This window comes from Nothobranchius furzeri, chromosome 9 (assembly GCF_043380555.1).
Source record: "Nothobranchius furzeri strain GRZ-AD chromosome 9, NfurGRZ-RIMD1, whole genome shotgun sequence".
In the NCBI taxonomy this organism is placed as follows: domain Eukaryota; kingdom Metazoa; phylum Chordata; class Actinopteri; order Cyprinodontiformes; family Nothobranchiidae; genus Nothobranchius; species Nothobranchius furzeri.
Window position 1 is genome coordinate 62,413,168 of NC_091749.1, and position 22,005 is coordinate 62,435,172.

Consider the following 22,005-nt stretch of genomic DNA (forward strand, 5'->3'; position numbering starts at 1 on the left):
TTCTGATTCAGAGGATAAAAAGGATAAAAAGTACATAATAATTTGGCACATTTATTGTGTTCGTAAGACATTTCATCCTGTTGTACATGGCATCCTACTCGTTTAATTACATATAAATTATTTAGAAAATTAAGAAAATAAATACATGATATGATAGAGACACTGTGCTAATATCTTTATAAATCTCACTTGCCCAATCTCACACAAATAACTTTTATTTTGGCAAGCCTGAAAAAGACTGGCAGTGCTACAGGTAGTGTATGGAAAAATAATAAGGTTTGAAGTAGGAAATTAGACTTTTTTTCTCATGATTTATTTGAATTGCTAAGATTTTGCACATGAATAATAACGATAAAACACCTCAAGAACACATCCCACAGAAATAAAAACATTATTCAAATATAATACAGTGTTCAATTCAAAATCACATTAAACTGTAGAAAATAGTCTTTATTAATTTTGAGAGTAACATACATTTTTATCAGTAACAAGTAGAGCAGCTCCATTAATTCCACATATCATCAGCTAATAACATTTCTGATGAGTCAGAAGTTAAAAGGTTGCTATTATTTTTACTATCTTTGCATAAAGATGTCCAAATACCAGTTAAGTTAAAATAAAAATCTTTTCTCAGATCATTCAGTTGTCAGCTATCGGCGTGGTGTAGCACCTCAGTGTCCAGAAATCGCTTGAGCTGAAAAGTAAATAGAAAAACAAAAGAAAAGTTTGAGACACACTGAACCGATGTTAAAGCATTTTAATGCAACACACCTGCACATTGCTAAACTTTAGGATAAAGTGTACAGTAGTCCCTCGCTATAACGCGGTTCACCCTCTGCGGCCAAGCTGTATCGCAGATTTTTTTCCATCGATAAATGAAAATCAACTACAAAAATTGACATTCATGAAAATCCAATCAGAAAATATGGGGGGGGGCAGTCTGGAATAAATGAGAAAATAACCAATTAGGGTCCGTCGTCGTTTGAACAAACTAGTTGTAAACATATATGCCGGTAACAGTTGAACATTTATTTTAAAATGAGAAAATGTTCATGGCTGGCAGGAAAAGCATTTAATATGACCATCTAAACTGTCTTTGCTTGGGGAGTACACATTCAGGTATTCTTGTGGCTATAGAAGTTACAGTGGTAGCAGGGGCAGGAGAGGAGTGGAATGCTGGACCCCAACCAAATGCATGGAGTGGCGCATCTGGTTGTTTTAGTGCTGCTTCTATGGCCGCAATATAATCAGCGTTTTGTGTTCTGGCAATGTTTTTGTGAGGAAAAACCTATAAAAACGTTCAGGCAGCTCATTTTGGTTATTTAGTTAAGGGACAATTAATTAATACACCTGAAAAAAATTCATATGCCTGGGGCGCACTGGAGGCGGACGAGCTGTGCCGCGTCACGTCTGAGATTTTGGGAAGTCAAGTGGCCAAACAGGATGTGCCGCGCCACTGAGCGTTTCTTGGAAAGTCGCGCAATAGTCACAGGATCACGCACATTTTAAGTTCACTAGTTCTTTAAAGTTATCAAAACTGTGGCTGGGTTTGTGCTGGCAGTTGGGTTTGTAAAGTAAAGATAAAGGTTTGACAAATCAGCAATAGAGAAACAAACAAAAACTTACACCAGGCAATTTTAAATACTAAAACTAATAATGGGAATGGCAAACAAATGTTTTGGAAATGCAACAAATTTGAATGAGATTTCAATCACTCTGAATAATAACTGGAGTTCTGAGCCATTTAAAGTGTGATTCTCTTCAAAGGTTATTAAAATACCATTACCATGTAGATAGTGTCTTGAATGGAGTCTTACTGGAGAAATAAGAGTTTATTTCCAACAGAAATGATGAACCTATGAATGGTCCAAGTCCAGCCAAGACCAAATTTAATTGCTCCCTATTAAAATGGCTTCAGGTTGCAAATCTTTGCAGTTATTTATGCAACATAATTTTATAAATATTTACATTATTGTCAATTACTCATTATATGGTTATTTCAGTAGAAATATTAAGACATTTCTGTCAAATTTCTCCATTTCTCTTGCAATCCATGTCAATAACTATGTAAAGCAAACCTGACATGCTGGTGTAAAAACATTTGTATGAACTAATATGTAGTTTGAAGATTGGAGTTTCTGAAGGCAGCAGAAATACACTTTTGCTCATCAGCCGTGATGGAACACTACACACTAAAAAACATGGGGACCAATAAAACCTGATTGAAATTATTCTTCACGTGTGTTTTACTCACCTTTTGTATTTTTAAATGAAATGTGCATTAAAATGAATGAAAAACATCCTAGCAAAACAATACCAGGACATTTCCTGTTTCTACAAATTTCAAAATAAAATATCTCTTCTAGGTTATGTCCAAAGAAGTTTGAAGGAGTTTGGCAACTTTTACAGCCCACTCAAGCAGGTTTATTTTCAGTAAAAAAAATTGGATAAAGTAGAATATCGCACAGAGAAAAACAATGCACAGAAAAGCATCCAGCTGCACACTTCTTTGGACTTATGACGCTTTACAGCAGGGGTCCCAAACCTGCAGAATACTGATCAGCAACAAGGTTCAAAATATTTTCACATAAATGAACTCTTTAAACACCAACATTTTAAAGTTTATTATGCTGTAAGGATGTTTCCTTCACTGCATCTCTCACCTTCTCCTACAATCATAACAAAAACAGTCAAGCAATTAAAACAGGGTGACAAGATTAAGAATGTTTCTTAACACAATCGGGGTTTTTGGCTGGAATGTATTTATTTTTTTGGCCACAAGAACCGTTGCCTATAACAAATGTGTTCTCATTATGTCTGGTACAGGGAGGGGTCTGCAAACTGCAGCTCTGGAGCCACAAGTGGACCTTCCACAAAAACTATTCATGTTTTCAAATATGGATTCAAAAAATGCTAAATTAAACAGCTTTAGTTTATACAAGTGACGTTTTTCTTTGAGGACGTGTCAGTGAGAGCTGCTATAATTTTGTCACGCACAGTATGATAAAAATAAAGGATTCAATTCAATTCAATTTAAATCTATTCAGATCAGATCAATTCAACTCAATTCAATATTTGCATTGGGTTTGATGGCAATAAATGACACAAAACATATGAGTAATTTTTAGCTCTATTTATGGTTTTATGGCTTTCTTAATTTAAAATCCAGATTTTTTTTATTTGTTTTTTCTAAATTGTCAAAAAAAAATCTCTTAGTCCATTTTATTTTTACGGAAGAGGCCATCTGACTCAGTACTTCTTTATAAAGCTCCTAACCGGCATAAAAATGACACCAAGGTGCTTCAGACCCAACAAAGCAAGAGAACAGAATAAAAACAAGTAAAACAAATAAAACATAATAAAAACAAAGACAGCTAAATAAAAAACTCTGAAGTTAACATTAGAATTTTGACTTTATTTTTAGATTCTAAATCTAAAATCAAAATTTTTTATTCCAGTGGCCCTAACCCTTTACCAGAGATATTTGTCAAAAATGGTCTCGTTTGAAAACGTCCTGTAACTCTTAACAGATTTTACTCATGTGGAATGAAAAGAAACAATGGCTTTTTGGATTGTAAAGATTGCAGACCGCTATTTATGTATGGTTGTATTTCATAGATCAGGGGCGTCAAACATGCGGCCCGCGGGCCGGATCCGGCCCGCAAGTGGGTTAAATCCGCCCCGCGAGATGGTTGTGAAAACTTTATTTTCATACTTTACAAGGTAGAGTGAAAATAAACTTATCAGTGTGAGCAAGTTTTCTCTGTAATGAGTATAAATAAAACAAAGCTGCGCTCAAGGCTCACACAAGAACTTGAATCACATCCTGAAGTTGGCCGCCACTCAGGATGTGACTTCTGATGTTGATGTGCTGGTGAAAGCTAAAAGATGTAAAGTAAAATGAGTCAAATATACTTTAAGTGCTGCATGAAACTGATCTAGCCATGTGATCTGTAAGCTCTTTGAATCACTAAGGAATGTTTTTTTATTTGTTGATTTTTAAATTTTTTTTTTCAAATTTTCAAGTACACTTCAGGTGTTGTACTTGTACTACACTGTCCTCAGGCTCCAGCCTTGTTTCATATTGATTGTATTAAAACAAAGAAAACAATCTGAAGTTGTTTTTTTTTTTTTATTTACCGGTCCGGCCCACTTGGGACTAGATTTCCCTCAATGTGGCCCCTGAGCTAAAATGAGTTTGACACCCCTGTTCTAGACGTTCCCATGTGAGTATATTTTACTCGAACCTAATAGAACAGAACTTTATTCAAGACTTTCTTTACAATCAAAAGAGGATTTCTGGATAAATTATTGAATGATTAATGACATGATAAAATATTAGCCTGCATTTGCAGACGGATGATTTTTTTTTCTTGCACTTTGAAAAAATTGAGACAAGCTGTCTTTGTGCATCTTCAGCAACAACAGTGATGTTGAGGTTTTATTTTTTTCTTACATCTTGCTGCCAAGCTACAGATGGGGAGCTAATTGGTGCTGAGGAATGCAGCTGTGCTGTCAAGGTGCTAAATCAAAAGGTGTCTCTTTTTGTTAATTACACACAATGCTACAAACAGTCATGTTCTTCTGAGACCTTCCTTCCCTCAGCCATCTATAAATATTTTGGCAGTGGTATTAGAAAAAATAGAAAAGAACAATTTACAGACGATTATCACAGTGGGATGGGCAGACTGCCTGCAGATGTTTATTTTGATTATAATGGGAGAAGAGGCAGAGCTTCCCTAATCCAGACAAGATGCTTCTCGTCCAATCACAACAGAGCAGCACGCATGCAGTCAAACTCCACCAAGTCTGTTTGAGACCAGCAGTGAAAGATTAGCAACCATGAAACATGCAGATAGGTCTTACTTTAGTTTTCATTTCATACAAAAGTGTAGTGAATTCCATTGTTTAGAGGAGAGGGAGGCGCTGCCGATACAGTAGGAGGAAGAGGAGGAGGTGGTGGTGGAGGAGGAGGGGGTGGGGGAGGAGGGGGAGGCATGTTAACCTGTGGTGGAACTACAAGGAGAGGACAAAAGGAGAAGAGAGAGAGAAAAGAAATAGAACAGGTTGTTAGTCACTTGTGCTGGTCAATAAGAAGCTTCAGGTAGCCGACCCAAGAGGAAACATGATTAAACTGTTTCTGCACTTTCTTGTCATCATACAACAATATCAACATACAACAATATCAACATACACAATTACGATAGTAAAACATCAGAAAAGCATATGTACCTTTATATACATAAATACATATACTGTACATATATATACCGTAAATCCTCAAATACAGGCCGGTATTCAATTAAAGGCCGGGTCTCCAATTTTGGCCGGTGTCGGAGTCGGCGGAGGTGAATAAAGGCCGGCCTCTTATTGTGGCCGGGTGGAATGTGGTAACAAGCAAGTACGGGGGGCGGTTGTGTCATCGTCTCACTTTTGATTTGCCAGTGACAGACCGCGAGGGTAACTTTAACCGTGCGGAGACGAAGAGGAGGCTGTGCCAGAGCGTAGGTACTGACACGCGATCGTTCATGTCGGTTCATTTCCTTTAATGTTTTCTGTCTTTTATTTGCGCCTGATGTGTTTCGCTGCATGCTGTGGAGCGGGGCACATCACCTTGTCCTCGGGTGACAGACCGATCACTGATGCGGCCGCCAAGCACGGAGCACTCCGCTGTTTTTGCGGTCGGTAGATCTGCCTCCTGAGCATGGCCACAGTAACAATCAGGTGTCGCCACGTATAACACGCGATCGTTCATGTCGGTTCATTTCCTTTAATGTTTTCTGTCTTTTATTTGCGCCTGATGTGTTTCGCTGCATGCTGTGGAGCGGGGCACATCAGCTTGTCCTCCGGTGACGCACCGATCACTGATGCGCCCGCCAAGTACGGAGCACTCCGCTGTTTTTGCGGTCTGTAGATCTGCCTCCTGAGCAAGGCCACAGTAACAATCAGGTTTCGCCACCTCAAAAAATTATTTAACACGCGATCGTTCATGTCGGTTCATTTCCTTTGATGTTTTCTGTCTTTTATTTGCGCCTGATGCGTTTGGCTGTGGAGCGGGGCGCATCACCTTGTCATCCGGTGACGCACTGATCACTAAAACGGCCGGCAAGCAGCGAGCACTCCGCTGTTTTTGCGGTCGGTAATCTGCCTCCTGAGCACGGCCACAGTAACAATCAGGTGTTGCCAAATTATTTAACACGCGATCGTTCATGTCGGTTCATTTCCTTTGATGTTTTCTGTCTTTTATTTGTGCCTGATGCGTTTTGCTGTGGAGCGGGGCGCATCAACTTGTCATCCGGTGACGCACGCACCGATCACTGATGCGGTCGGCGAGCAGCGAGCACTCCGCTGTTTTTGCGGTCGGTAAATCTTTTAGAACTGCAGTTCAAAGGTAACTCATAAGGTCAATATATATGAACCCAGGTAGCAGTCTTTCTTTAGGATTGAGAGGAGATGCAGGAAGATAATAAACAGACAGGACAGAAAAATAGTCAAATAAAAACAAGTTAGTTTTTGTACCTGGTGGTTGCAAAATGAAATAATTATTTTAATGTTTAGAGCAGCAGGAACTCTAAGAGGCTGCAGGCGCATCAGTGAGTTTGTGGCCGCTGCGCAGGGGGAGGGGGGAGAGGGCTGAAGCAGAAACTACCGTTGTTAAAAGAAATGTGTTTAACTTTGAAAATGTGGGCGCAATTTTAATTGTCAAAAACTCCAGCGAACCATTAGTTCATTTTGCTCAAATAGAAATAGAGGCCTGCCTCTAATACTGGCCCTCCTTCCAATAAAGGCCTGGAGCTTGATGAGCTTGAGTCAAATACAGGCCCGGGCCTGTATTAGAGGATTTACGGTACATATATATACATATACGTATATATATATATATGCATATATATATATATATATGCATATACGTATATATATATATATATAAATATATATATATATATATATATATATATATATATAAATGTGTGTGTGTGTGTGTGTGTGTGTGTGTGTGTGTGTGTGTGTGTGTGTGTTTAGTTCCAGTGAAGGTTATGGAAGAATAATCTCAATTGTTTTTCCCTGGGCATCAAATTTTGGTTCAGTCTACAACATTTCACATGGTGTGGGGAAAAAATGTTTTTGTTTTTTAAACAGTGTTGATCAAAACCTGGAGAGTTGGAGATGTGCTAATAAACCCCTACAATGTTTTATTTAGGATCTTAAGACAAAATGGATTTGAGAAACATTAAACAGCACTTTGCACGGTAGCATAAGACAAACAGTAATGAAAGTAGCAATAGAAAATGCTAAGAGATCATAATACCATACCATTTTATTTATAAATGCGCTTTCAACGTGGCATTACAACCAACTAAATCGCTGCACAAAATAAAACAACAAAAGCATAAAATAGCTGCGTCATAAAAACAATTTAAAAATAAGGCAACAAAGAAGGGTTACAAACAAAAACAATGCAATTATTAAAAGTAGTCAGACCACAGATTTAAGATGGGAAAACTACAGTGGAAGGAGCCACGACAAGCTGTTGATGATAAGAGTCGAAGGCCGTGGAGAAGTAATGTGTTTTCACTGGATTTAATGATGGCAAGAGAGGGTGCTTGTCTAACCGGAAGGGGTAGTGAATTCCAAAGTTTTGGGGCACAGATACAAAAAGCCCTTTCCCCGCGAGCCCTCAAACACGCCTTAGGAGCGGTGAGGAGGAGTTTATCTGCAGACCTAAGAGCACGAGAGGGGTGGTAGAAATGGAGGCTTTCGCTCAAATAGGGAGGGGCCTATAAAGTATAGAAGAACAAAAAGAAGTTGAATAGAAAGTAAGAGTGTTTGGTAACACTTTACAACATGGGTCCCCTTATTAATGTTACTTAGTCTATTATTAAGCATTAATAAATTATCAAAAACAGTTTTAACAACTGCTTAATACTAATGCTAATATTGATCAATGCATCACTAAGCATGCATTTAAATTGATTTTAATTTTAACTAAGATGCACTAGAGGGCCCACACATGTCTTCAGCATGATTAGACACTCATTTATATAGTTTATCAGCCAAAAAGTTGATTTGGGGTTGACTTGCTTTTAAGAGGAAAAAAAATATTAATATTCAGAGACACAACCCACAGATTTATTTCCCCAGAATATATCAGTTACCTGCACAAAATTAGCTACTTAATATCCCTGACATGTTGTCACAAAAGGCCAAATTATTCCTCTGTTTCGAATAGCAGATCCGACAATCACAGGCACCTTTGTAATAGGCGCTGTGTAATTGCCATGATGAATATTACTTCTTTCATGGCAGCAGCACTGAAGTCTGTCATGCACACTGCTGCGAAAAGCCTCTTCTTTAAATTCATGAGTTTGAAAGTGCACCAGCAGACCTCACTTTAACACCAAAGGGAGAGAAAGTCATTGATTCAGTCTGCACTGACGAGATGCCACCAGTTATATTCTCTGGCATTTCTCTATGCTGGAAATAATGTTATAATTGTTGACTTTGCTTCACTGTGCATATTAAGCTTCCACACACACTGACAGCTTGAGTGTTACCGTGTGTGACAGATATACTTGTGAGCGTGTGTGTGTGTGTGTGTGAATAAGGCAGACAGACTGACAATCTGCTGCAGCTCAAGTGAAAATTAACTCGCCTGTCTGCTGTGGAGTATGAAAGAGATGAGATGTGAGCGTGGCGTCTTTTATGCAGGTTCAGAGCTACGTTCAAAGCGGCAGCAGAGGCATGCAGATGGAGAGCCGAGTTTGACTGGGTCATTGATCAGCACACAAAATGGCCTCATCAAGCGATTCCTCCCGCCTAAAAGACTCTACACAGATTGCAATTAGAGACTATCTGAGCTCCTAATAAGGAATAATATTCAGTTATTAGGAAATGAACAGCCTTATTGCTTGACTCCATACCTTACACACAAACACACACACACCCTTCATCAATCCCGCATTCTTAAAAGGCTGCTTTCCTCACTTGATTTCTTCCACACCCAAAATACATCAGTTTTTGATGACAGGAGAAGTTTTATACAAACTGTCAGCATCGCTACATTTTCCTTTTTCTCGCTGAAAGGCACACTGATTATTTTTACAAGTGTTTCGGTGGAGTAATGTTTCACCCTCCACTTAAAGAGGCTCAAACGGTCAGAAAAGAATTCAAAACGACGCAGAGGACCAACCTGCTACTAGTTTGCTCTTGAGCGAAGCCTCTGAGGCGAGAGCGTAGGACATGGTGATGATCCTCTCCTGCTCCTGCAAGGCTGAGTCCAGTTCCACCAAACCCACGTCGGGTTTGTCCACAGTCACCGCTGGCGCTAAGTTTTGCACGCTGCTCATGAGAGGAATTAAAATGAATCAATAAACACAATGCAGTGATTATGCAAACTTTACTGGCAGCATTTGTGATCATTTTTCATACAAAAAAGAAGTTTTTTAGAAGAACTACAAATAAACTTTGAAAGAAACACGTCTGGACTTCTTTGAGTTGCTTGCTCATCCGAGAGGCTTCTTCAGTTCTAAGGTCAAATGGTGGAGAGTCCCAGATTTAAACCCAGTGGGAGTTTCCCCCCGAAGAGAGAACAAAAGGCCCCCTGATGATCTTCTACATAAACACATGAGCCAAGGTGTGAGGGTTTCAAAGCTCATTAGACTACAATGACCTGGATGACTGAGAACCTTTACAGACACAACTACAAATAAATCTATTTTATGAGTAACTAAAGGGAAGAACAAGCAAAAAATTAACAGTCTTGTTTTTATTCTGTTTCTTTCAGGGTCAGAAATTCTTCTCAATCCTTTGGATCAATTGAAACTCCAGAATCTCGTGTTCTAGATCAACAACAAAATGGTTGAGCAAATTTAAACTATACTAGAAGTACCTGGACTTGGCCAAAATGCTTTTGATGCGCTCAACCTTCCGATGCCGCTCCTCCACCTCCTGAGGGCTGAGTGGCTCTTCTGGCTCTGAATCTATGTAGCGCTCTGGAATCAACACTTTCTGAGGTTTGGACAGCTGGAAGAACAATGCCATCACCGTTAATGTCTGTGTCTCGCTTATCTGCGTTGACCCTAACCCTAACAATGGTGATTTCCAAATTGCCATTTGATGCACAAAGTTAAATATAAAATACTATTTAGTATGAATGAAAAACTATTCAATATTTAATGATTTATTTTTTGTTCAATCTGGGGAAAAAAAAAGGTTTTGAAATGATTGTTTCAGATTTTAAAGAGGTCCTTCTAATATTTTTTATACATTTGAGGACGTCTGTAGTAGGAATGAATGCCTTATAAGTCATACTTAGGAGAAAAAAGCTCCGGTGCACCTGTTTAGGCACAAAAATTCAGTCAGAAGAGACAGTAGCTTCAGACGACATGATTTGGAGTCTTATTCCCTCATATTTGTACATCTCGTCTCGGACTGGTTGACAGCAATGAGATGTTATGATCTCCACAACAAACACAAGTTTCTAATACTAACGGTTAGCTTCTACTAGTTGCAATGTTCTCTGCTGTTTCCTGGCCCTAAAACAACAGCCGCCTTTCCTGTCATGAGTCAAGATGGGTGAGTCCATGAATGTTAAGTATCAGTGTGATGTTGGTCTGTCAGGATTTTCAAATCCTAGCGTTTCACCATCAGAAACTAATGCATGAGATAGGTGTAGGAGACTATTTTCATGTTCTGTCTGCATGTTAATCTCAGTATGACTGATCATTTTCAAAAATAATAAGTTTAACATGTTTTCTCAGTGCATTAGCTCTGTAAAGATCATAAGTGCCACACGTAAAAAAATAATATTTAAACCGTCAGTGCTCTCTTGTGCTGCTCATTTCCCAACAGTTTTGCACCACAAACACCTTTTGCTTTCAAAGGCACTCTCATCTTGCAGAAATTAATGTATCCTGTTTCACGATAACATTGTGAAGGACACAATCCCTTTTTATGCTGAGTGCTGCCGCTGTTCATCTGTTGTGCACCTAACGTCAGTCTTTTCTTCAAAGTTCTATGTTTTATAATGAATTCAACAACAAAATGCAGCTTTGAAAAGAGGACAACAAACCTGGAAGTTCATTTAGTCTAGTTGCCTAAAACTGAAACAAGCACTGTTCATTTTTAATGTTATTTTATCAAATGTGATCACTGTGATATCCAAATTGGGTAACAAACTTGGCTCAAAAATGAGCCAACAACCAAAAAATTATTATTTAAATTTTGACTTACTGAACCTTCAAACTCAATCTAAATGACATTTCACCACATATGACCAATAAACAATTTTAGATTATTAAATTACATTTTTGAAGTGAGAAAATGTGGATGTCATATTTAATTTCATCAAAGATTTTTATGTCATTTCCTGCAAGATACAGAGAGTAAGTCATACTGATTTAGAGGAGTAAACCATATTTTGCAATTCCCAAATGCAAACAGGATCACTTTTGAGGACATGAATATGTTTATTTCTATCTACCTTTTTTCCACTGTTGCTGTGTTTTGTTTTTTCTAGATAAGAAATCAATGTTACCTCTTTGTTCAGGTCCAGGTCGTAGTCCAGTGGCTCTAAGTCGACCTCCTTGGTGGGAGGCGATGTGTTCGCAGTGTGGAAGGTCAGCCATTCATCAGAGTGCGAGCGCGGCTTCTCTTTGTGCTCAGGAGGCCTTTCCTCACCCTGGACGCTCCTAACTGCCTGAGCCTCCTCCCCCTGAACTGCTCTCTCCAGTAACTGCAGGTCAAACTCCTGCTCTCTCTTCCACTGGACAACGCACACAGGAAAGATACAGAGAGTGAAACAAATCACAGGCCGCAATTGTTAAATGTAAAACTGACTCCTTATCTTCGTGTTCATGCAGCAAATTTTCTACAGCAAAAATTTTTTGACCCTAAATTTATCTCATGACCTGCAGATTTTCTTTTGTCATGCCGATGCGCAGAGCTGAGAAAAATACACAGGACACACGCGTAGATGAACATGCGTGTTTATATGGACGGCAAGGCTTTCAAAACAAAGCACACTGAGGTGAACATCAACACGGGAAGGAACGCTTCATTCAAACTGGTGACGGCAAACATCCAAATATTTGGTGTCCTCGTGGTAAAAAAAAACGAATTACTAAAAAAAACATGGCAAAATGAGTTCTTTAGAAAATATTGTTTATTTTTGTAACATTCACATTTGAAAAGGATAAAAGTTCTTTTTAATTAGCAGATAAAAACACCGAGAAAACACTTGAGCCGTTTTGATATTAAAACGATGTTAATCGCTTCAGTATTGCTTCAATATAATAGTTTCTTTCAAAAGGTGGAAGTAAGGGACAACAGTCAGTCGTGATTCATAATCACACACCAAATTTTTCTTTTCATCTAGGCACCAAGGAGAATGCTATGATGAGTGTTAAATGGAGGAACTTTACTATAAATTATTAATGTTTTGATCAGTAAATATTGATTAGCAACTTTCCATCCCTCTCTCTCTCTCTCTCTCTCTCTCTCTGTTTCTTCTACAAACACACACACATTTATGATTTACACATATGGACTACAAAGCAGCGATGGCATTTAATTGAGAAATGGGAACATCTAAAATCTAAATACCTCAAACAAAATGGGCTAAAGCTTTTATGAGTTGGAAGAACAGAAGAGATGGGAGTAAAAAGTTTGGAAGAAACAAGAATGAAAGAATTATTTATTATTTAGAAAAGGATGGGTTTGAGAAATGTCTACGACATCTTTAAATGGTTTAAAGTAATAACTAATAACTGAGTGATGATTTGTGGGGTAATTAGTTATTATTTGTTCACATAGCAAGATAAGTTACTTGTAAAAATTTAAGTCACTTAAATGATTTTCACACAACGTTAAACCGCCTTCGTAAATATCCAAGCACACTATGCACACTGGGCTGTTATTACCTTTTCTGCACAGAAGTAACTTTAGCATCCAAAATGATAATAATTAAAATTAATTAAATAGATTTGTAGGTTTAGGGAATTCCTGTTGTGTCAGCGCTCAGTCATGCAGAGCGTCTCAGATTAAATGGCGCCAAATTCACATAACTACTAGACAGAATATCCGTGGTGAAAAGGGTCAAAACATCAATTCGATGAATGAAAACAACATGCATGAAAAGACACGCATGCACAACGTTAATCACTGCAAAACAAAACTGCACTTACTTAACTCATTCACTGCCAGCGTTTCTCACCGTTTTTACTGTTTTTTTTAAGAGTCACAGAACGTTGCGCGCTAGCATGATGTCGATGCCAAATCAACCAAAACAAAGCGGAGACTCACCTCTTACATCAGGAAGAAGTCGTGTGTTTCGAGCGTTATCCATTCTTTCATAATCCGTTGTTGAGTTGTGATCGGCAGACGCTTTTCCGGTTCGCGCCTCACTTTTTTTTACAGAAACGGCTCAAAACGATCTCCTAATACATGGATGGTCTGCTTCCTGATCATGTGACGTGTGATGTATGCGGATGAAGATCGGCTTCAGGGCTGAGATGTTTGTTCTCTCAGCGCGGGGGCTCATTCCGATGCTCAAACAGTAAAAAAAATGCAAATGACGACTTTAGACGTCATTGGCAGTGAATGAGTTAATTGGTTGAATATTCAGTTTAATGTCAGTAAAACAGAAAAGTGGCTACACTCAGTGAAAGCATGCTACTGCAGATCACCACTCTCTGTTTGGTTGCTGTCATGCGTGAGAGTGCGATATTGTTCTAGTAACATACTGAACCCAAGTCCGCTGAAAGGGGACGCGACGAAGAGGATCGGGTTGACGAAGATGTGTGGCGGTCTCCGTGACTCAGGGTTCGTTTGCGCTGGCGGACGAGGGCCTTCTGGTGCCTCTTCATCCTCTCTAGCTGCTCATCGGCACTCATCTTCCCCATCTGCTGCTGCTGCGGCTGCATCTTCTCCCCAGAGTACAGACGCTCCAAGGCACTTTTCGGTCTCTCCTGAGAGGAGTGGGAGGAAGTAAAGTTGAGATGAACAAAAAGGTGCAGCGGATGGCAAAAAAGTTACAGAGAACAAAAATGCACACCTAATGAGGGAGTGAAAGTGAAGCTCATCTTTAAGGTTTAAACATGTAACAAATCTAGTTCAAAGAAACACGAGGCTCAACATACATCCAGTAGGTAAAAAATGTATACCTTTTGAAGATTTTATTAATATTTAGCTAAAAGTTATTATTATTTCTAATTATTAATAAAACTACTGTGTGCTAACCTTTTTACATAAGAACATTGTACTACAGTAGATCTACTGTCTGTTATTTTGACTCAGATGTTTACACATTCGGTCGATGCTTTTGTCCAAATTACTTAAAATAAGGATGTAACAATCAAGTGACTGACTGAGTGACTGACTGAGTGAGTGAGTGAGTGAGTGAGTGAGTGAGTGAGTGAGTGAGTGAGTGTGTGTGTGTGTGTGTGTGTGTGTGTGTGTGTGTGTGAACGCACGTGCATGTTTTTTTAGAGACTTACCTTAACACCGGCTGCTGAGGTTGATCTCCGGAGAGTCACATATGAAGAGATGCTTGAAGAATGATTCAGCCTAAGTGAGGAGCCAGCTACTCCTGACAGAAAATTAAACAAATATTAAAAACACATTGTTCTCAATGTCATCTTCTTATTTAGAAAAGGTTATATATGTTGGCCTGGCTCTTTAATCCACGCACCTCTGCTGGGTAATGTCTGGTAACCTCCAACATGCCCAGAAGCTACAACACTGACGTGACTAGAGCCATCTCCAGCTCCCGTGAGTTCTGGATCACTCAGAAAAGGCCTTAGTTCCACCTGAGAGACACACAAAAAGATAAGGTACTAAATAAAACATCTGCCGAATAAAAAAGCATAAGCCCACACTTCATTTCAATTCAAATTCAAAGATACTTTATTAATCCCAGAGAAAAATTAGAGTTTCAGTACACACAATTCTAAGATCAGACATACAAACATAGGCATAGACACATGACATGAGTTGGTGACTGTGGTCATTCGCAACCCGAGTCGCGCTACCTTAATAGAGATCAGAGGGTTTATATGAGGATAGAGTCAGGTGGAGGAAAAAAAGGCACTTCAGAGTTACCCTCCACAGAGAGGGCAGCTTTGCTATGCAAAACAACACCTCAGACAGAAATGCAACAGACTTCAGACATTACACAACATAAGTGTCCACTAGGTGGGGAGGTAGGGTTGGGGACTCTCCTCACATCAGTGCGTGCAGCCGCAATGAGCAGCGCCCGTCAACTCCGTTTGGACAGGGGAGGGAGAGAGTTGGGTTAGAGAGCACAGTGACTCCTGAAAATGGTTCCACAACCTTCACCAGTCTCAGTCCCGCCCAGGCTGGGATAGGGAGACAGAGTTGCCATGGCGACGGCAGCATTCCACATTTCTTCTGGGGGGAGTAATCACTTCAGCCTCACAGGCTCAAGGGCACCAGATTCAGATAAGAACTTGTTTTGGGGCCAGACAGAGATAATTTCCTCTCTGTCTTAAAGTTCTGTTGGTCTCCAACCCCTCTCGATCCAATAATGGCGTAATTAATCTATTCCCAACCATGCTGACCCATCAACTCTCTCTTTGATCAAATCCACCTTCTGTGCCAGAGCCTGAATCTCAGCCAAAGTTCCAAGCTTACGACTCATCTCGACAATTACATGAGTTTGTGCGTTCACAGCGCGGTGCAACCCATCCCTGAGCTCCGGGATTAAGCCAATATTCCTCGAAAGCTCATTAATTTTCCGGTAAGCCAGGTAACCGCTCAGGCCAAACAGCAAGAAACCTGACACCAACACCACGAATATCCAGACGTCTTCAGAATCCTCTACAGACAGTTGAGAGAGGCAGATCAGGTTCCACTGCTTCCAGGAGTTCATGATATACCCAGCTGGCTCTGTCCCAGAGGGGCATCCGGGAGCCCCTTCTCCCGTTCTCATCGTTGAAAAAATTTAGTCAGTTGCGTCGAGAGACCAACTGACCAGATCCATTTTTTATAATTTCAAGTTTCCAGAAAAAATGCAGAAGCGCCGTACAGCCAAAGACAGACAAAGAGCCCTGGGATAAGATAGGGAGGAGAGGAGGAAAAAAGTGTCTGTACTCTCCAAGAGCCGGAAGTATTTACCTTACTGTCTCCATTTGTATATTGGCCGACCTCTCGATCCCGTTTGCGTTCATCTGATTGCCGTTTTAAGCCACGTACGGATGTATGTCTGATGACTGTTGTCTCCCGGGGCAACGGTGGCACAGCAGGGGGATGCTCTTCAAAATTGTAGAGCTGAGGTAGAGGAGGTCTAGGAGGCACATCTTCACTCTGCACAGACAACAAGTGGGAGCTGTCTGAAAAAGCTTAAAAAGGACCAATAATGAACAATTTTACTGTTGAAAACTATTGATACAATTTTTTAAAGTGTTTTCATTGAGGTCTTTTGTCTGTTTAAAGTGTTGAGTACTGAAAAAAACATGTCAACTTGTCTTTCAAGAATGCTACATTAATGATTTGAATTTCAATGTGACTAGTAACTTCTGACATTAACAGAAAAGTAAATTCCTAAAAATTAAAAGAATATATAATGGTTCTGAAAACTGGAAAATTACAGACAGACTGGGCAGTTTTGGCAGGCTTTTTGCACCCCCAGTGTCTGTTTGTAGAACCAAAAGCAAAGCCTATCTAATAGCTGTGCGTTTGTTTAACACCTTAGTCTGAGAGCTGAAATGTTTCCCCAGCCTTCCTTAAGGTTGGTTTATGCTTGACGCGTCCGCGAGGTCCGCACGGCTCCGCATGGAAAAGTTGCGTCATTTTAACAACCACGCCCCTCCACCGCATCTCCGCACGGCCCAGAATTTCCGCAACGCGTACCTCGGAAAATTTCTAACCACGCGGACGGTCGGACGCGGAAAAACATGGCGGACCGGCAAGAACTAGTATGGCAGTGGTTCGTAAACACAGACATTTGTATGACTCAGCTCTCAGAGATCACCGTGATCAACATGTTGTTAATAATTCTTGGAGAGAAATAGCTCGCACTGTCGGAAAAGACGAGAACGCTGTTAAAAATGTTGGAATGCCATGTTGTAAACAGTAATTTTTACTTCTACTATGGTGTAGTGTTGGATGCATGCCGTAGAGCTCCATGCTGCCCCGTTCAGTTTGGGAGAATATTGGCTCACTGCAGAGACGAACCGCATGAACCATATAAGCTGCGAGTTGTGAAGCGCGTTCCATCCGCGAGCCGCATCACCGCGCGGAAAGTGAATGCGTCAAGCATAAACCAAGCTTAAGTGTCCACAGGAATGAGTCATCATTAAATAAACAAATCAGCTGTGTTTTTGATCTCAAACATGCAGGAAACAATGGAAGCAGATTGCAGTGCCGAGCCGGCACTCTGAATTTGCAAGTGGAGTATTCTAGCCACAGGGGGCGGTAGGGGTTGGGTGGCCTTTCATTAACCCTGTAAAGGGTCATTTTAGCACATACTGACTCAAGAAAAACATTTAAAAATATGAAAAAGTTGCATAGTGTCTCTTTAAATAATATAACTAGACTTGATTATACCAAATAACTGACCACACAGAGAAAATTATATCAGACTTCAAGAGCACACTTTACATTATGAAATAAAACAATGACAGGGTTCCTCACCCATTTGAACCCACTGAAGACGGTTGCAGAGTGGTGTAATGACTGCAGCGTGGGACTAGAGGAAAGGGTGGGGACATGGCTACTTGGGCTGAGGTGGGGGGTGTGATGCTGCTGCTGGGACAATCTCATCTCTGTAGCAGACTGGTTCCCAGACACAGGAGGCACTGATGATACCGACACTGAAGGCACAATTTTTCTCTCTGGGGATGGGAATGAACATGTAACATAAACATATGAGTGCTGTAGGGAAAGTGGTTTTGGTTCCTGTGAGAAACATTCAAGGGTAATGTAGGATAAAAGTAGGAGTACAAAAAAATGTTATTATTTTTTTTTAAAACTTTATGGTAAAGAACAATCAGAGAGAGCCCGTTTGGTTGATTCAGGCTGGAATTTTGCAAAGTAAAAGCTCACACTCAAAAATGTTGACACGTTGTCACTTTTGCTTAACTTTTAAAAATTTCCCTCTACTAAACAGCATCCATTTTTGTGTGTATTTGTCCTAATGCTAATTAAAGCCGCTCAAGATTTCACTCACGAAAAACCCCAACCTGAGTGATTTTGATAGGGAAAGGCAATCTTTCATTTTTGGGGAACGTAAAACATGTTTAGTCTCTGTAAGATTAAATAACCCCCGGTGGACTTGGTAGGTTAGATGTAACTGTCACAATTAGAACAATTAGCATAGCTAAGTAAAAGTTGTCCAGTCAAAAAATAAAGCAAATGTATACAAATGTTGTGTACAGAAATAACGTCAGTGATCCCGCTTTTCCCACTTACCTTCTCACCAATCTCTACAATGAAGTCACTGACTTTTATTCTAGGCAAGCAGGACTCTTAATGCTCATACGTATTCCACATAACCTCACAATTTATAATTTACCACATGTGCAGCAGTAATTATTTTTGTGAGGGTAGTTTTATTGTATGAATATCCTGATATTTTATTATATACATATATATATATATATATATATATATATATATATATATATATATATACACAGGTGCTGGCCAGTAAATTAGAATATCATCAAAAGGTTGAAAATATTTCAGTAATTCCATTCAAAACGTGAAACTTGTACATTATATTCATGCAATGCACACAGACCAATGTATTTCCGATGTTTATTACGTTTAATTTTGATATTTATAGGTGACAACCAATGAAAACATCAAATCTGGTATCTCAGAAAATTAGAATATTCTAAAGGCCAATGAAAAAATGTTTGTTTCTCTAATGTTGGCCAACTGAAAAGAATGAACATGAAAAGAATGTGCATGTATAGCACTCAATACTTAGTCGGGGCTCCTTTTGCCTCAATAACTGCAGTAATGCGGCGTGGCATGGACTCGATCAGTCTGTGGCACTGCTCAGGTGTTATGAGAGCCCAGGTTGCTCTGATAGTCGTCTTCAGCTCCTCTGCATTGTTGGGTCTAGCGTATTGCATCCTCCGCTTCACAATACCCCATAGATTTTCTATGGGGTTAAGGTCAGGCGAGTTTGCTGGCCAATAAAGGACAGGGATACCATGGTCCTTGAACCAGGTGCTGGTGGTTTTGGCACTGTGTGCAGGTGCCAGGTCCTGTTGAAAGGTGAAGTCTGCATCCCCATAAAGTTGGTCAGCAGCAGGAAGCATGAAGTGCTCTAAAACTTCCTGGTAGACGGCTGCATTGACCCTGGACCTCAGGAAACAGAGTGGGCCAACACCGGCAGATGACATGGCACCCCACACCATCACTGACGGTGGAAACTTTACACTGGACCTCATGCAACGTGGATTCTGTGCTTCTCCGCTCTTCCTCCAGACTCTGGGTCCTTGATTTCCAAAGGAAATGCAGAACTTGCTTTCATCAGAAAACATAACTTTGGACCACTCAGCATCAGTCCAGTCCTTTTTGTCCTTGGCCCAGGCGAGACGCTTCTTGCGCTGTTTCTTGTTCAAGAGTGGCTTGACACACGGAATGCGACACCTGAATCCCATGTCTTTCATGAGTCTCCTCGTGGTGGTTCTTGAAGCGCTGACTCCAGCTGCAGTCCACTCTTTGTGGATCTCCCCCACATTTTTGAATGGGTTTGTCGTCACAATTCTCTGCAGGGTGCGGTTATCCCTAGAGCTTGTACACTTTTTTCTACCACATTTTTTCCGTCCCTTCGCCTGTCTGTTAATGTGCTTGGACACAGAGCTCTGCGAACAGCCAGCTTCTTTAGCAATCACCTTTTGTGTCTTGCCCTCCTTGTGCAAGGTGTCAATGATTGTCTTTTGGACAGCTGTTAAGTCAGAAGTCTTCCCCATGATTGTGGTGCCTTCAAAACAAGACTGAGGGACCTTTTAAAGGCCTTTGCAGGTGTTTTGAGTAAATCAGCTGATTAGAGTGGCAGCAGGTGTCTTCTATATTCAGCCTTTTCAGAATATTCTAATTTTTTGAGATACCAAATTTGGAGTTTTCATTAGTTGTCACTTATGAATATCAAATTTAAATGTAATGAACATTGGAAATACATTGGTCTGTGTGCATTGCATGAATATAATGTACAAGTTTCACGTTTTGAATGGTATTACTGAAATATTTTCAACCTTTTGATGATATTCTAATTTACTGGCCAGCACCTGTATATATATATATATAATGTATATAATTGTATACATATGACTATTATTTGTATACTACAATACATTTATTTTAATTAAATAACTTAGGTCATGTAGACTCTTACCTGGATTAGTAACAGAAGAGATGGTTACTCTGTAATTGGCTTTACTGTTGCTGAGACCAGCGATCACATCCTCAATCCTCCACAGCTCTTTTCTGATCAAAACCTTTTCCTGCTGCTCACAGAGACGTAAAAAAAATCTAACTTTTACAAAAGAAAACATTTACATTCTCATGAAAGTTGTAGATCACGTGTTTAATCAATACATTTTCAGTAGTCTCTAGTGTGAATGAATGGCTTGTAAGTCGTACTTGGGGGGGTGTGCGTGTTTCAGGAACTAGAAGTTTGCCACGTCAGAGCAGAGCTTCAGATTAACAGCTACATAATTCTACAACGGACGTGCAAAGTTGATGTTTTCTCCATGAATAACACAAGCCTGGAGGACTTCTGCTGTGTTGCAGAGTTGCAAATGCTAGCTGTTAGCTTCTACTAGCTGAGATGTTCTCTACTGTTTCCTGGATGCTAAAACAACAACAGCCTTCCCTGTTTCAATCCAGGGTGGGTGAGTCCATGAATGTTAAGTGGCAGTGTGATGTAGATCTTTCAGGCTTTTCAAATCCTAGAGTTTCACCATCTATTTTCTTTCAGAAGCTAAAGCAGGAGATAGGTGTAGGAGACCAGTTACATGTTCAGCCTGCATGGAAAACTCAGAGTGACCGATTATAATCGGAAATAATAACAATAATAATAATAATTATTATTATTATTAAAAGGGTTGTCAGTGATCCACACCTTTAACTTGTTCCTGTGCAAACTGAAACTAAAATTAAGATTTAAATAAAGACGTCTGGATGACTTTGAATAGACAGAAGCTATAATAATTTCTCTTGACAAACGTTTTAAACTGATTTAGTCTCATGAATGAAAGCTGATGACTGTTAGTGAAGTTATAGAGCCACAACCTGAGGTAGATCACAGCAGTCCATCTGACTCTGCAAAGCTGACTTTAACCAGTCTACGTCTCTTTCCAGCTGGTTGTACTCATTCCATGCATTCTCCATCTCCTGCAGAACAGATCAGGACACACTTTGTACTGCAGCAAAACAAGAAATTATGTTGAAAATATTTATTTAAGCCAAAGTTTCTTTAATGCAGTCATACTTCATGTGCCCTTTAAAGGAAACGTAAGGTTAAAATGCACTCATTTACTTTAAAGGTCCCATGTGTGAAATCCATCAAAATCATGATGAAAAAATGCAACTCTAGCGCCATGCAGTTCAGAGAATGTATTGTATGGCGCGGTATGGGGGCCAAAATTAAGACTACTGCCCAGCAACAGGAGGCTATATAAATTCCGAAGCAAACTACCGACCTGATTAACGATAAGCTGGCGCCGGTAACTGAGAGGCTGGCGCTGCTTACTGAGAAACAGCACCTTTACCAGCATTACTAATAGATACGCTAGGGACTAGCAGCCCTCGGCTGGTCATTGACTGGTTCACACACTTCCTCTGCTGTCTATTAGCATGGATAGGCTAGCGTTAGCCTGGACGGGCTGGTGTTAGCATTGGAGAGGCTAGCCATTAGCGTGCCTAGGCTGGCCACTAGCTGAATTTCCTACCTCTTCGATGGACCATTAGCATGGATAGGCTGGCGTTAGCATCGGAGAGGCTAGCCATTAGCGTGCCTAGGCTGGCCAC

General features: G+C 40.0%; 1 protein-coding gene across 14 annotated transcripts in view; it reads right to left on the reverse strand.

Annotated features, from left to right (window-relative positions):
* Positions 1–429: 429 nt before the first annotated feature.
* plekha7b (pleckstrin homology domain containing, family A member 7b) overlaps positions 430–22,005 on the reverse strand; it is a 176,497-nt gene continuing 154,921 nt past the window's right edge. For 12 of the 14 annotated variants that reach the window (XM_015953112.3, XM_015953116.3, XM_015953114.3 and 9 more), the window contains 12 exons: positions 21,268–21,369; positions 20,369–20,480; positions 17,653–17,852; positions 16,135–16,323; positions 14,690–14,807; positions 14,496–14,587; positions 13,743–13,967; positions 11,537–11,764; positions 9,890–10,023; positions 9,191–9,339; positions 4,867–5,016; positions 430–694 (listed from right to left, as the gene is read on the reverse strand). In XM_015953112.3, coding sequence (XP_015808598.3) covers positions 4,880–5,016; positions 9,191–9,339; positions 9,890–10,023; positions 11,537–11,764; positions 13,743–13,967; positions 14,496–14,587; positions 14,690–14,807; positions 16,135–16,323; positions 17,653–17,852; positions 20,369–20,480; positions 21,268–21,369 — 1,686 coding nt within the window. In that variant the 3' untranslated portion in view covers positions 430–694; positions 4,867–4,879. Of the gene's footprint in view, positions 695–4,866; positions 5,017–7,300; positions 8,828–9,190; positions 9,340–9,889; positions 10,024–11,536; positions 11,765–13,742; positions 13,968–14,495; positions 14,588–14,689; positions 14,808–16,134; positions 16,324–17,652; positions 17,853–20,368; positions 20,481–21,267; positions 21,370–22,005 lie in introns of those variants that run through there. The other 2 variants (XM_015953113.3, XM_054732035.2) reach the window with 2 other exon arrangements.